The sequence below is a fragment of the Lepidochelys olivacea genome, assembly GCF_965140295.1.
Source record: "Lepidochelys olivacea isolate rLepOli2 genome assembly, chromosome: 11".
Taxonomy (NCBI): Eukaryota; Metazoa; Chordata; order Testudines; family Cheloniidae; genus Lepidochelys; species Lepidochelys olivacea.
In genome coordinates, this window is record NC_140421.1 from 44,911,186 (window position 1) to 44,926,941 (window position 15,756).

The following is a 15,756-nucleotide window of genomic DNA, read 5'->3' on the forward strand; positions in this document are numbered from 1 at the left end:
ATATATGCCATCATGTGCCAGCAATGCCCCTCTGCCATGTACATTGGTCAAACTGGACAGTCTCTACGTAAAAGAATAAATGGACACAAATCAGATGTCAAGAATTATAACATTCATAAACCAGTCGGAGAACACTTCAATCCCTCTGGTCACGCAATTACAGACATGAAGGTCGCTATCTTAAAACAAAAAAACTTCAAATCCAGACTTCAGCGAGAAACTGCTGAATTGGAATTCATTTGCAAATTGGATACTATTAATTTAGGCTTAAATAGAGACTGGGAGTGGCTAAGTCATTATGCAAGGTAGCCTATTTCCCCTTGTTTTTTCCTACCCCCCCCCCCCACGTTCTGGTTAAACTTGGATTTATGCTGGAAATGGCCCACCTTAATTATCATACACATTGTAAGGAGAGTGATCACTTTAGATAAGCTATTACCAGCAGGAGAGTGAGTTTGTGAGGGGGGGGGGGGGAGAAAACCTGGATTTGTGCTGGAAATGGCCCACCTTGATTATCATACACATTGTAGGGAGAGTGGTCACTTTAGATAAGCTATTACCAGCAGGAGAGTGGGGTGGAAGGAGGTATTGTTTCATGGTCTCTGTGTATATAATGTCTTCTGCAGTTTCCACAGTATGCATCCGATGAAGTGAGCTGTAGCTCACGAAAGCTTATCCTCAAATAAATTGGTTAGTCTCTAAGGTGCCACAAGTACTCCTTTTCTTTTTCGAATACAGACTAACACGGCTGTTACTCTGGAAAAGTTTGAGATAACCACCAAGATGGTTTTTCTCTTGCATCAATCACTGTAGTACTTAATATATATATGATGGTTACACTGTAGTGCTTAACTAGTTTTGTAAAAAATGAAAGGATTTAAAATTAAATTTAGATGTTCAATATATTTTATAAGTTTTCTTTTTACTAACATCTTTAATGTTATTGGGATATATTCTGCACAAATCATCAGTGGCCAAACACATGAAAGTACTGCCTTTAACAATAATGTAAGTTAACACCTCAGTATTTACAGAACCCTGGGAAGACTTAGTACTCTCAGCAGTACAGCTAAGCAGTTTGTCTAATAAAAAGATATAAAATAGATGCAGATTTCACTATTAAAGATGTACGCTCTACTGTTAATTTCCTCAATCCCCACTCCAACCTCATTTTCAAGGTTCGCCATTTGGAAGGTGCAAGATTTATAGCCCTAGAATAGGTATGGTACAGCATAAATGAGACCCTCACAGCCTGAGCCTGAAGTGCCTTAATGAAGTGAGAAAGGCAGATCAGTTTCCATGCACGTATAATTCTTGAATTCTCTAAAATACCCAAGTAAGGTATCGGCTCATGTAGTAATCCTGTCTTCCCAGGCCCAGGCTAAACCATTACATTTTCTATAGGCTACCAGAACAGTTGTGAGTATGAACTAAAGGTGAAATTATTCGTGCTATTATTACCATCATTTGAGCTATGTCAGACCTTATTTGTTTCTTTATAGTAAGGGGGCTGGATACCTTAATATATTTGACTCATGGAGTGAACACGTGGAGTGAAAAAAAACTATAACTGTAATGAAGAGATTGCTGATTGGTCGACAGTTTGTCCTTTTAACACATAAAGAAACGCTAATACAAGGAGTGAGCTAAAGTTTTGAAATTATTTACAGATCAAACTGTAGCTGTTCCAATCCCTTGAGCTTCACTTTTATACTAACATCTTGATATAAAGCTGACTGGCTTTTTCTCCGTAGTTCAGTTCCATTGTTTGTCAACCCTTGCTCTTTTAAATTAGGGCTGAATCCTGCAAAATGCTGAGCCCCCACTGATTTTGTTGAGAATTTTGCCTAAGTAAAATCTTCAAGGAAGAAGTATTAGGGTCCATTGCTACAACCACTTACACGTGTGAGTAACTGTACTAACTTGAACAGTCACATTGATTTCAATGTAAAGTTACATGTATGTATAATTCCAGTTATGTATATATAATTCCAGGACTGGACCCTTCAGTTGGAAGCTCCTTGGAAAAGGGAACAGTATTTTTCTTTTGAAATATCTGTATGGAGCCATACCCACACCTTTACCATCATAGAAATAGTTTACATAGTGCTCACCCTTAATTTGTTTTGGTAGTAGGCTTAGCAAACATCAAATAAAGACTCATATTTTCAGATGCTAAGACCAGTACCTAATAAACAAATATTAACAGACTACTGAAACATGAATACTGATACAAGAGAGATTCAAATTTTGAAACACTTTCTGACATCACGGTAGTTGTAAGAACACTTCATGAAGATGTTGCCTTTTTCAAGTATGCAATAACATCTGCTCTCTCATTCTTCTTTTTAATGCCAGCAAAAATCATTTTAGTTCCAGGAATATATTTCTTAGGGTTCTCCAAATACTCCATCAGTGTATTTTCATTCCAGACAACACCTGGAAAGTTTAAACAATAATGAAGAATTGCTTACATTTTATTAATGTCATACCACTTGACTCCACAGATAGCTAAGTATATCAAGAATATTCAAGATCTCAAAATCTAGGGTATGCAGCTCTGAAAGTAAGCTACTCAGTTTATGTTCTAAATTCAAAGGAGGAAAAAAGAATGAGAATTAATGATAAATTAAATCCAGTTTTCATTATTGCTTGAACACATTTCACATTAAACACACAACTGGTACATACTGTATTTACTTTTGACTCATTTTAATAATCCAGATTATATTTAGCATCTTGGAAAAATTAATGTTTAAAGCCAGTTCAGCTAAACTGAACACTTTTGAATAATGTTTGCTACTTTTAATCTATACAAATTATCTTCATAATTCAAGTGCCAGTAGAGACAATGCTTTCCAGTAATGTATTCAGATTTGTGTTTTAAATCAATGTGATCTTTACTTAGGGTTGAGCAAGCTCTCTTTTTAATCCTGAGATTGTCCATTTATTGGCAAAAGTGTTCACAGAAACTGTTGATTACACACAATGGTTTTAAATTTTGCCAGCTCTTTAAAGCATTTCCCTCTGCCAAGTCAGCAGCACTTCCATCTTCTCCAGATATGTAAACAGTTAGCTTTAGTTATTGTCTGTCTCTCCTAGATATTGACAGAGCACAGGGAAAGCAACCTGTAATTCTGTTAAAAAGATGTAGAGCTGATTATCTGCATACTGACACTCTAGCTCACACTATATTTCCCCCCACAGTAGGTTCATAAACGTTGAACATGAAGGGTGGCAATAGAGAACCTTCAGAAAGAAACAGCAGTTTCAATGCTACTCTCTGGAATTTCTCTAACAGGAACAGGTGTGTAACAGGGTGGCTCACCCCTTTAAAGGCCAGGAAGCCTGGGGCAGCCAGCCTTATTCAGTCAGCTCTCCTGGGCCATAATTACCTCCATTTTAACCAGAAGAGGCAGGATTAAATGGGGTCAGGCGACATCCTGAAACCAGGCCTCATAAGGGCTGAGAAAACTCCTAGAGGAGGACCTACATGGAGTAAGGTAGGTTCTTGAGGAAGGCTTTGAGACCATGAAAGGACTCCAGGGAAGGTATCAGAAAGACTTAAAGGTAGATGAAAGGGGCTGGGAAGTGAGCATGGAGGCTGGGCTGATGAGAAGCCTAAGCAGGGTGGAAGAACCTTTTGTTTGTGTGAACTCTTGTTTTGGACTTTTGTTACCTCAGCGGGGTCTGGACTAGATGTGATAAGTTGTACTGAAACAGGCTCAAAGATATAATCAACAGGAGTGCTAGAGGTGAACCCCTGTAGTGCCTTGGTCTAATGCCAATGAGTGCTAGAGCAGGGAATGGAACTACTCACAAGATGAAACAGCTTCAGTGTTAGCTTCCACCTTTAATTCTCACGGGCATATCAATGACAGATTATGGTCAACAGTACTGAAGGCTACAGAAAGATTAGTAATAGCAGCACCACTTATGTCTGACCTCTTCAGGAGATAAATTGACTAATATGGTTGACGTATTATGTCCTAGTCGTAAGCCATCATCAGGATGTCTAAATGTACTTTATTGTAGTAATCCCTTGCACTATTAGCTCACATGAGCACTTTCAAAACAGACACTAACACTGAAATACATGATTTCTTTGTAGGAATAGATCTCTATAATTAAGATCCCAGTATAAGACTGAATCCCTCCCCCGGTGGGATCCCAGTAAAACTGAAGAATCAAAGAACTTAAACTAAGAATAATATTTGCAATTAATACCTTGACCCAAATTAGATACAATGGTGTTCATTTATGTAACAGTACTTTTAAACACACCTTTACTTTCAAGATCATCCGTATTAAAACAGTACACATGGACATGTCAGCATATAATAATCAGAGGGCTAAAATTAGTCCAGTGCCAATAAGTGAAGAGACTATACACCAATGCAATGCCAGTAGAGAGCAGTGACCAACTGAAGCAAGATCAGACTAAAGGACCAGCATCACTCCAAGAAATAGGCACTGTCAGAGGGCAGATTTTAATGTAAAATCCTGGAAAGGATGTAAATAGCCAGATATAAAAAAAACTGAGATGTGCTGGAAAAGGATACTAAAATTTCAGTTAAAAAGCACTTTGCTTCTGAAGATGTGGCTCAGGTTCATCTTGCAATACTGTCATTTAACAGCTATGAGGGTAGTTTTGTAAAGATTTTTAAGATATAGCAAGAATGGAATTAATTTTTCTTCTTTATGATTCCAGTCCTGCACCCCACCCCATGTCACCTTTTTGTTTTTACCTTTGTTCTTGTTTGAATCTGAGTAAGAGAATCCTGCAGCTTGTCCTGTTTTGCGACCAAACAGACCCCAAAGATTTGGTCCAGTCTTGTGCGGCCCCCCTTTTTCAACTGTGTGGCACTGAGAGCATTTCTGAACAAAGAGCTTCTTGCCTTTTTCAACATCCCCCATTTTGGTCTGTGACAAAGCAAAACAGAAAAGTGAAATTGTACAATATTTTTGAAAAGATTACCTTTGGTTACATTTACCATCATTACCCCACTTTTACTTCTGTCTCGCAAAGTAGGAGAGAGGCTCTCAGAAAAGTGTAAGAATATGAAAGTTTTTCAAGTCCTTTATGTCATTTGCCCATTCTGTGAACAGGTTTGTTTTTTTTATTTTTAATAAACTCTAGTATAGCCAGCTAAACCCATTATAGCTGAGATTCTGTGCTACCTCTCTTCAAGGTGCAACACAAAACTTGCAGCCAGAAGTAAGGGGGCTAAGGTGGCTCTAAGACACCTCTTAGTACCCTCCGAGATGATCCTAGGGTCAAAGTTCTGCCCAGAATATCTGCAGTATTGTGGCCCACTGCTGATGCATCCCTCCCATCCTAGCATACCCCTTACACCAGGGTTCTTGGAAGACAGCTTTACAACTATCTCCACTGTGCCTGCCCAAGAACATTTCCCTAGCTGGAGCCTTGTTACACCAATATAGACCGCTTACCTAACAAAGAGCAGAAAGAGGTGTTGAAGATTTTAACCTATGTTTCCTAATCTTTTACAAATTCAATGACCACAAATAATGAATGAACGATCTAATTAGTAGCGTCTGTAGGTTAATTGATGTCACCAACAATCAAAACAATCCCTTTATATAAAAATTTAAAAAGATTTCCTTCTAAATGACAAAGGTCTCAAGACTGATGCTTCTGGCATCAAAATGGCCAAAAGAACATTTTACTATAGGTACAGAGACAATGTACCATCTTTAACTAGTCCATATAGTGGTTGAAAGTTTTTTGTTTTGTTTTTTTCTCTCTGAAATAGACCAGATCTATAAGGAAACCACAGAGAGGTGACACATATTCAGCAGAGTATAAAAGTGGGTTTACATGAAACATGGCAACTGTGTTAGAAATAAAAGGGGCAAGAAACCTCCCCCTGAAACTGCCAGAAATCTGCCTGTGAAAAAGAAACTCTCACCTTCTGATGCAGGGAGATGCCCCATTTGTAAACCAACCTCTGTAACAGAATCACAGATTGATCCAAGTGTCCACAAAAAAAGAAACCCTACTTGACTGGATTTTATGGATTATTTTCATTGTTTGTTCTGACCTCTTCTATTAGAGACTTTGGCAGATATTTACACAGAGACATCCTATCTCAAGTTACAGGAATATATCCTCTATTAGTGTAGACTTACCCAGCAACCTGAGCAGCTGCCTAGAAAACCTCTCAATCTGATAAGTGGCAGAGTCACAGCTGCCTTCTACTGGAAGAATACCGCACAGGAATACCACATATATCCTTTGTGCAACAAAAACTCCACATCCAAGTGGATAAAAGAGCACAATGGTTGATACAGGTTCTGCCACGCATAGAAGAATATGCCTTAACTCTGGCCAGAACTGGAGTTGTTTCCAGGAATACTTATGGATCAATGTGCTAATCAATAAAGCACTAGATGGTGTATTAGCTGGTGTCTGTTACAGACCACCAAATCACCGTAGGAAACAGGGTGACAAGTAAGGTATGTAAAGAGCTGAACTATAATGTGTAGGGGGGAAAAAGCTGTTTGATCATGGGGGACTCCAGTTGGAGTGACGCATGCTGGAGGTCTAATTGTGCCAGTACTAACACATGCTTGGAATTTCTAAATATTACATCAACTCAAAAAGTATTGCATCTAACATGGGATATTCAATATTAGATCTCATCTTGACAGATAAAGAATCAGAGTCCTGAGTAGGGCTCAGGACTGGGGCAGGGGATTGGGGTCCAGGAGGGGGTCAGGGCTCTGGGCTGGGGGTACAGGCTCTGGGGTGAGGGTGGGGCTGGGGATGAAGGGTTTGGGATGCAGGAGGGGGTTCGAGGTTTGGGGGGGCTCAGTAATGGGGTGGGGGGTTGGGGTGCAGGAGGGGATCAGGGCTCTGGGCTGGGGGTGCAGGTTCTGGGGTGGGGCTGAGGATGATGGGTTTGGGATGAAGGAAGGGGCACTGGGTTGGGGTGGGGCTCAGGGCTGGGGAAGGGGATTGGGGCATGCGGATGGGGCGCGGGCTTACCTCTGGCAGCTCCCGGTCAGTGGTGCAGCAGGGGTACAAAGGCAGGTTTCCTGCCTGTTCTGGCACCGCAGACCGCACTGCGCCCTGGAAGCAATGGTTCCTGGCCAATGGGAGTGCAGAGACAGTGCTCGGGGCGGGGCAGCGCACGGAGCCCCATGACCCACCGCTTAGGAGCTAGACCTGCTGCTGGCTGCTTCTGGGGCACAGCACGGTGTGAGAACAGATAGGGACTAGCGTGCCTTAGCCGAGCAGCACCACTGATAGGACTTTTAATGCCCACTGCCTTACATTCTGTGACCCAGTACTGAGTAACAACCTGCAGTCTGAAAACCACTGCCCAAGGGCTAGTCATCTACCATCAGAATTGCCTGGGGCTACTCAAGTGCTATGTGGTGAGGCACAGACTGAGGGACTCTTTCCACACAGATGAACCCCTGAAAAGAGGACAAATATTAAAAGCCTAGCAATGCAAGCCTAACCCAACAACCACTTGGGCAAGGCAATTGTTCTCAGTCCTGACAGACCAACAAGTTTGCTCAGGACATGGTCACTATACTAAACCACCACAGGTAGAACGCTTGTAGGAGACAATTGTTCCAAACTTCCAAAGGCCGACAAACTTTGGAATAGCTGTTTCAAATCCCAGACTTACTTCAAAAGTGGAAAAAAGGCTTCAAAAGCGGTTGCCACTAAAATCTGAAACAAAAGGCTCCATGTAATTGTCCTCATTTTAAAGAAGGGGAAACTGAAGCGGAGAGGTCAAGTACTTTGCATAACTAAAGATGGATATGATGGAGCTTCCTAAAGGAAGGCTGCATCCTAGAAAGAGCTGGAACAGCGATAGCAATCAAGTAAGCATCTCCTGCAGGGAGCACCTTCACTAACCAGTCAGAAAGGAACTGACTGAAGATGTTCTAGATGGAGTTGAGGACGTGACAGTTGGAAAGGAATGAAGGGGAGATATTCTTTCCCAACTGCAAATGCCTCAGAGTGTCAAAAATCTGAGAATTGGAGTTCCAAACTTGGAAACAGACTAGAGTGTGGGAATCTGGATGTGTATGATTTCTCTGTAGAATGCTTGTTTGACCACCCTTAAAAATATTGGTCCAAATCTCAAACCTATATAGTAGCAAAAAGACTTCATGAGAGTTTCCCCATGAAATTTTCTTTGACATCTTACATTGAGGGAGGGAGGGCAGGTTTTACAACTATACTAGTTTCTGTGCAGATCTCCCAAACTGCTTATATTGTATTACTCTGCAGGCTTGGAATAGAGGAGCCAGCCTAACATCCTGCTATCCCATAAATGGATCCACAATCCTCCAGGGCTCTCCAAAGTTTCCAAAGGGAAGGTACCATAGAAGATGCTGATAAATAGGGGAAGACTCATGTACAGAAAAGTCCCCAGTCACTTGTGGATCATCAGGGCACAATGTGGCCCTCTGTTTTGGTCTTTACCTACCTACCAACTTTCCTTTTTCCACCTGTAACAGGAGGACTGTTCAGTTTCAAGTGCAAACATACAAAAAATAAATTAAGAAACACAATGAAGTTCAAACTTACAAGAGATGCCAATCAGAGTTAAGGTTTAAATTTTCTTTTTTTTTTTTTTCAAAAGCACTAACTCTGGCCTAACCCTGCTCCTACCAAAGTCAACCAGTTTTGCCATTGATTACAGTGGAAGCAGAGTTAGGCCAGAGTTAGTGCGTTTGAAAACCTCAACATGATTATGCAGAGATGGGCCTTATTCAAGGCATCTGTTCCCTGCTTTTAAGTCGTACTTAATTTACTTTACTAAGAAAAGGAAACTGACTACAGTAGGCACTAGAAAGCTACTATAACTATGAATGAGCAAACCATTTTATTTTGTCTCATACAGCAGGAAAATTGTCAGCTAATTGTGGAATTAATTAATTGTGGAAACTGTTACTGGTGATTATATACAAGATTTAAAAACAAGCTGTGGGTTTTTGTTCTGTTTTCTCCCACATTGAGTCTGTAGCATTGGCAGTTAGAAAAAGTAACTTTTTGACATGTGAACTGAAGAAATCTGTAATTGAAGTAATTTTAAGAGAATACAGAACCACACACAGTGGATTGATTTAAATCAAAATAATTTAAATTGCTGATTTTTAATTATGACTTGAATTCACCAAGCAGAAAACCAAGATTAATTTTCTTTTCATTTGTACCTTTGTTATTTTTTGAAAGAGAGGTTGATTCTCATTGATTGGTAACAAAGAATATTGATTTGCAACTAAATACAGCCTTTACACTAAATGTGGAGCTTTCTATTTTATTTATTTTTTTTTTGCTAAGCAGGAAGATACTCTACATATATATATATATATATATATATATACATACACACACACACAAGCAATTGTATAACTGTTATTCAGATTCTTAATTTTTACACTGTTAGAAAATGTGTCTATATACACACTTTTTTTTACTTGTGACCTTTTCCCCCCACCCCGTCAAGCTCTCTTTGGATGTAAATGCAAATTCTGTTAAATACACAAACAACAATTGTCTTACTAAATAAAACTATCTTAAACGTCCTGGATACAAAAATATATCTTGCACTTAAAACTGATTTATTAAACAAAGAAAATATATCTCAGTTGTGAATTTAAGTGATTGTTCAAGATTTTAGACTAGTAGATCTCATCTTCACACCTAGTCTTTTTCAGAGGAAAACAAACTTTCTTGCCTTTTTCCCCTCCAACTCCCATTTGATTTCTTAACTTTGAATGAACTAGTCATTGACCAGAACTACTTAAGTGAAAAAAATACTCTGTCTGTACCTGCAGAAGAGGCTACTGCTGTCAGAAGCTAATTTAGCACTTCAGCAAGATCTTGTTCCAGATGCTTAGCTGGTGACTTCTACCAGTTCAGTGGTTTAACTTTCTTTAAAACTTGGCAGCACATATATACTGCTTAATATTATTTAGTAGACTGTAGTAAGCGTAGGCCTTAACACAGGCTGTCAATTTCAAATTTAATTTTATTTAAATTTATTTTTAAAAACAAACCTGTAACTTAAATAAAATCCAACTTTTAAACAAAAAATCCATTTTAAAATGGATTTTTTTAACCACCCTGACCACACAATATGTTTATACTAATTCTTCTGACTCTAACCCATTTTAATCCAGCACAATTTAACTTCCATGTTGTTTGCAATGGAAAGCAGTAGCTCTCCTCTGATATGCCAGTGTTTCAAAGGAACATCAAAGTGACATAGCTGGCACATACAGGGAAGGTACCTCAGGTTCTGCTCATGCACAGACATTACGGAAGTTAAGGGGACTCTCTTCTGAGTCATTAATCTAATCCCTACCATAATTCCCCTACTTATTTTTTTAATATAAAAAAACTCTTTGAATAATCACCACAGCTGGAAACACCTCAGTTTGACAGAGCTGGGAACTATAACAGCTGATTAAGTGACTGGCAGCCTTTACCTTCAGTCCAGAAACTGATTACTTGAGTCCCCGATAGATAAGGTTACATTCCAGCTGAAACCAGAATGATAAGAAATCTTGTCTTTAAAGGGTCCCAAAACTGTACATAAACAAGAATAAAATATCAGTCTTAATTACCATCCTAGTTTAAATTAAACTGAGGCTGACACCTAGATAGAAAGTTAAAAATTACAGAACACAATAGGCAATTCACAATTAAGCAGAATGGGAGGGAAAGAAGAGTCATGTATACATGTCAAATCATATTTCATCACTAGTCTACTTGTAATTGTTTCTATAGCCAGAAAATCAGTATAGACTTTTAAAAATGCTTAATTAAAATTTTAAAAGAGAATAAAGCGTGATTCCCCACACTTTAGTTGACTAGCTCTTCAGGGGAAGGACTGTATGTTGAGCACATCACTGGTACTTAAATATAGGGTAAAAGTAAGTTGAATTCTAAACAATTTCATTTGCAAACAAGCAGCACATGTATGATTTTTACTATGTTATGGCTGAAGAGTTTATGTAGGACTTTAAGTGTGCTCTTTATGTTCTGCAAGTAAGGAAGTTCCCATTAAAATTATATGAACAATTATGCTGAAAACGTTTTAAAAATGATGCATCATGTGGCTGAACAAGGGCAGGAAAGAGGTGAGAAACACAACCAACTATGTGAAAGGTGTAAACTTAAAGGGGGGCGGGGGTGGGGTTATATAAGTTAGTACCACGAGGTGGAAATAGCGGTAACTGGAAGGAATTAAGTAAACTTCTGACTGCATGGTAGGAAGATTTTCCTGCTGGAGAGATGTATCAAGCTGCGCAATGATTACAGTGATCCCTTTTCATGGGATGTTAAGCCCTGGAGCACTAACATGTGGCAGGAAAACATTGGGCGCCAGTCCCTGAAGTATAGGTAATCTCTTCCCCCCTCCCCCCCCGCAAAGTCCTGCAAGGGAGACCCCACAGGAAGTCCCTCGCACGCAGAGCACAGGGAGGTGCCTATGGATGCTCCCTAGGGTTCCTGTTCCACCAAGATCCCGCACCCCGGGCGCAGCTGGGCCTCCGCCTCAGAGCTGACAGGTGGATCCCTTTCCAAAGCTTCCTTGCCCTTGCCCTTGCCCGCACCCGCCCAGTCCCCGCCTACGCTACAGCCCGCAGCGAGCCGCGGCCTCAGGAGTGGCCACCCCGCCCCGCTGCATGAGCCCACTCCCCCGGTACCTCCCACCCGCAGATGAGCCCACCCCTCGCCGCTCTCACTGGCGGGAACAGCCCCAATAACTAACCCCGCAGCCACTTCGCACTCTCTGCCCGTTCCGGGGGAAGGAGTGTGCGTCACAATAGAATCATCCAATCACAGACCGCATAATTCAGCACTCCGCCTGCTGATTGGTGCACCCATGGGCCCGGGGGCGGGCCTTAGAGACTGGAACCTACCATCCGCGTCGCCAGGTGTCGCCGTTAACGGCACTTGGAAAGTAGTGTCTTCTCTGCCCAACTGCCTGTAGGAGATGTAGTGATGCTATTGGCTCCTACTAAGCTCTTAGGAGCCCTTCTCCTCCCCACCCCCCAGAGTTCTGTCCTGAGAATTCGTGCCCCTGGGCAACAGGACCTGTAGCCATCTCCCTATGACACTAAAGTTTTGTTCTGAGGAGGCGGAATGCTATCCATCATCCTCAGCCCATGGGATGAAGAGGGGAAACCAAAATACGTAGCATAGGGAGCATCTCAATGAGTGATGGATGTTGTATTAAAGTCTGTTAGATTTTTTTTGACGCCAGCGCCTGCCTCTACTAGAACTGGGGAGTGGGGCAGATTGCACTAAGCCCCCCCAAAACACACTTTGTCTCTCATTCCCAGCTTCTTCCCAACCATACCCACCTGCAACCCAGTCAGTAGGGAAATCCATTACGTCTATTTTAAAGCTTCTATATAGCAGCTCCAGAGGAAGGGAAGTGTGTATCTTTCACAGGGTAAATATGTGCCTGTTAGTCCTCATTCCTGCCAGAGCACATTGCCAGCACCCATGATGGTAAAGAAATCCCTGTGGGTAGGCAGGAAGAAGCTGCTGTTACTCGTGCTGCAATACACTCTCCAGGTATCTCAAGCCAACAAAAGGATCTCCTCCCTCTTTTGTAAACAGTCAGCCATTATGGAGCAGCCAGCAGGGGTATCTAGGGCAATAAAAGACAAGAGGCGTGAGAGAGGGAGTATGTAGGGAGGGCACTGGGGAATCTCCCTGACAGGAGGAAGTGGCAGGACTCCTACCATTAGACTGGACTAGATGATACTGCAGAGACCATTCTGCCAGGCCCTATGAATGTAGGACAGGGCTATAGCTGGAGCAGAAGTGGGCCTGGACTTTGCATTGTGCTGCTGTCCAGATGCAGGACATGGTCTGGTAATTTTCTGCTGGTCTCTGACAAGAGCCGGAGGTGTCTGTAGCAGGATAGAGTCAGAAAGTACATTCGATCAGGATTTGCTACTAACTGACACTGTAGTGTTGGGGTTTCTGTGTGTGTGTGTGTGTGTGTTGGTTTGTTTGTTTTTTGTATCCCCATAAAAATGCATCCCCTTCTTCGTAGATATAGGAGTAGCAAAATCTGACAGAATCTGCTGCATCTCGCCTTTCACATTCCTTAATCCTTGTGACATTAATTCTGAATTAAATTTTAACCTCTGTTCCCTGGCGCTGGCAAGAGCCAGTGGGAGTGGTTTAGGAACAGCATTGCTATAATAAGTAGACCAGAGGAAACCAAGACTGCCTTAGTTTGTGGTGTGTTGTGTTCCACAGATTTGACATTCAGAATTTATCTGCATGCACTCCAGCTGCATTCACTATGTTGAGTGTAGTTGTATTGAATGATGGAAGGATTAGTGAGAGCAGGTTGGCAGACCTATCACTGTGATGTGACAAGAGGAGCATGTGTACCTTGATGGATCAATTATGCCTTATTTCAGCACCAAGTTCTGTAGGTTGTGTCAGCAGAGGTGCATTAGAGGGTCCTCTGGCCATGGGGATTGACAACACTCCTGTGGCATACATTATAGTGGTCTCTGAGGCATAGTGAGGGGTAAGTTAAGGCAGTATCTTAGAAGAAATCCGCAGGACAAGGGTGAAATGGTGATAAAATTTGCAAGTCTGTTGTGGTTTGTGTGGTGTACGCTCCGTGTTTGAGTGTAGATCAAATGTAAGTAGCTCCTCTTTGCTATGCCAGACCTTTGCTTTGCTACAGATTTTTTGTGATTTTAGGCAAGTTCCATAGTTTCTCTTTACCTCAGTTTCCTAGCTATAAAATGGGGCTAATAGGACTTCCCTACTTCACTGGGGTGTAGTGAGCATAAATACATTAAAAATTATGAAGCATTCAGGTCCTACTCCACAAAAGGAGTTAGGCTGTGTAATAGTAAGCATTGCAGCACCTACATTTTAGGTGCCTAAACACACAGTGGAATCAACAAACCCGCAGGCAGATACCTGGGCTCCCTACCGGAATGGATTCAAAGAGATAAGCACCTGAGAATGGGATCCACAAAACCCAGCAGATTAGGTAGAGAGCTGCCTAAACTAGCCAGTAGCAGATGGTGAGGAGAGGGGTGTGGCCTAACCCTCCCCCTCTTAGGGAGTTAGGTGTCCTATTGCTTCTTGAGATTCACAGTTAGGAAACCTCTCCTGGAGTCAAATATCTAAGTGGTTTCTTGAAACAACAGTGGTGGTGCATACCTAACAGCACACAAAATGTGGAAGGAGACAGAAATATCCTTTAGCTCAGCAGTTATAGAATTCACATGGGATGCAAGAGATCCTAGTTCAATTTCCCCCACCATCTGAGAAGGAATTTGAACATGAGTTTCTTGTCTCTAAGATGAATGCCCTAACTACTGGGCTATGGGATGTTTTGATTTAGGTCTTTGTATCTCCTGTTAAAGCTGTTCCACTGTGTATAAATAATTAAAAATGCATTCAGCCAGAGAGAGAGTGATAATGACTTGGTAGTCTAGTGGGAGTGTTTTCTAGTGAGGTTCCACAGGGATGAGTACTAGGCCTGATGCTATTCAATATTTTTATCTATCACTTGAAAGTAAATACAAAATCACTGCTGATAAAATTTGCAGATGATATAAAGATTGGAAGAGAGGTAAATGATGACAGGGCAGTCATACAGAGTGATCTATATTGTTTGGTAAGCTGTGCCCATTCAAACAAAATGTTTTTAATACAGCCATAGGCAAGATCATACAGCTAGGAACAAAGGCCCAGACTTCCAGAGCTATTTAGATGTCTAAAAATGCAGACAGGTGCCTATGGAATTTTCAAAAGCGCTTAACAAGGCTAGATACCTAACCCATTAATTTCAATGGGACTTAGGCACCTAACCTGCTCAAATGCTTCTGAAAATAATTTTAGAAGCTAGATCCACAAAGGGATTTAGGTGCCTGTTTACTACTTTATGTGCCCAAATCAAAAACTGAGATCCTCAAAACCCCCACCGAGCTTCCCCCTAATCCTGTAGATGCCTAAATTCCCTGGGTACCTAACTTTATGCTGGTGAGCATACACAAAGCCACCTTAGTCCTGGGGCCCAGCTCCTGCCTAAAGCCTGGTGGGATCCTCCAGGTGGCTGATCCCCCTCCTCTTACATGCAATCTACCTACCAGATTGGGCCCTGAGACTTTGTAAAAGTGCTGTGAGATCTACTGCTGAAAAGCACCACTTAGAGAGCTGAGTATTTAATATTAAATAATACATTAAATAACATTCATCTGCACAGTGTTAATCAAGATAAATGATGGTGTGCTAAGAATAAGCCATAAAACCATAACGTTTAGATAAATAAATAAATGGAGAGAAATGATATGTGCAGTGGATTACAGAAAATGAAGCACCATTCAGGCTCACAGAACAGCAACTAGGATACATCTGGGAGCTGCTCTGAGACTCATTGCAGACATTTTACACCTACACAAACTCTCAATTATTTTAACCACCAACAACCACACATGAAATTTTTTAGGAGGGTGGATGTGTACCTTTTTTTCCCACTGAAGAATATCTCCTTTGGCAGGGCACTGCATTGTATCAGCTCGAGAAGAGTGGCTGTATCTAGTCACTGGGCTGCCTTTAGCACCACACCCAGGGAAAGGGGTGTTGAGCTGGACCATCCAGCAGTTACACAAGTGTGCCACCCACACCCCGTTTTGGCACCTGTGCAGCGGGCTCCCTGCCTCTAGCGACTCTCAGCCCGCGCTACCCTCCCTGGCCTCCGCCACTGT

At 41.6% G+C, this 15,756-nt stretch overlaps 1 protein-coding gene across 7 annotated transcripts; it reads right to left on the reverse strand.

The window, feature by feature from the left end:
* Nucleotides 1-929: 929 nt before the first annotated feature.
* Nucleotides 930-15,744, reverse strand: LOC311528267 (cytochrome c iso-1/iso-2). Of its 7 annotated transcripts, XM_084643069.1 has the most exons (5): nt 15,514-15,744; nt 12,364-12,656; nt 10,483-10,582; nt 4,749-4,923; nt 930-2,439 (listed from the first exon to the last, which is right to left on the reverse strand). In XM_084643069.1, the coding sequence occupies exons 4-5, from the start codon at nt 4,915-4,917 to the stop codon at nt 2,291-2,293; spliced, it is 318 nt and encodes a 105-aa protein (XP_084499195.1). In that variant the 5' UTR covers nt 4,918-4,923; nt 10,483-10,582; nt 12,364-12,656; nt 15,514-15,744; the 3' UTR covers nt 930-2,290. The 7 variants fall into 7 exon arrangements, with proteins under 7 accessions (XP_084499195.1, XP_084499199.1, XP_084499197.1 ...); XM_084643073.1 differs by lacking the exon at nt 12,364-12,656 and having other exon boundaries at nt 10,483-10,536; XM_084643071.1 differs by lacking the exon at nt 12,364-12,656.
* Between the last annotated feature and the right edge of the window lie 12 nt (nt 15,745-15,756).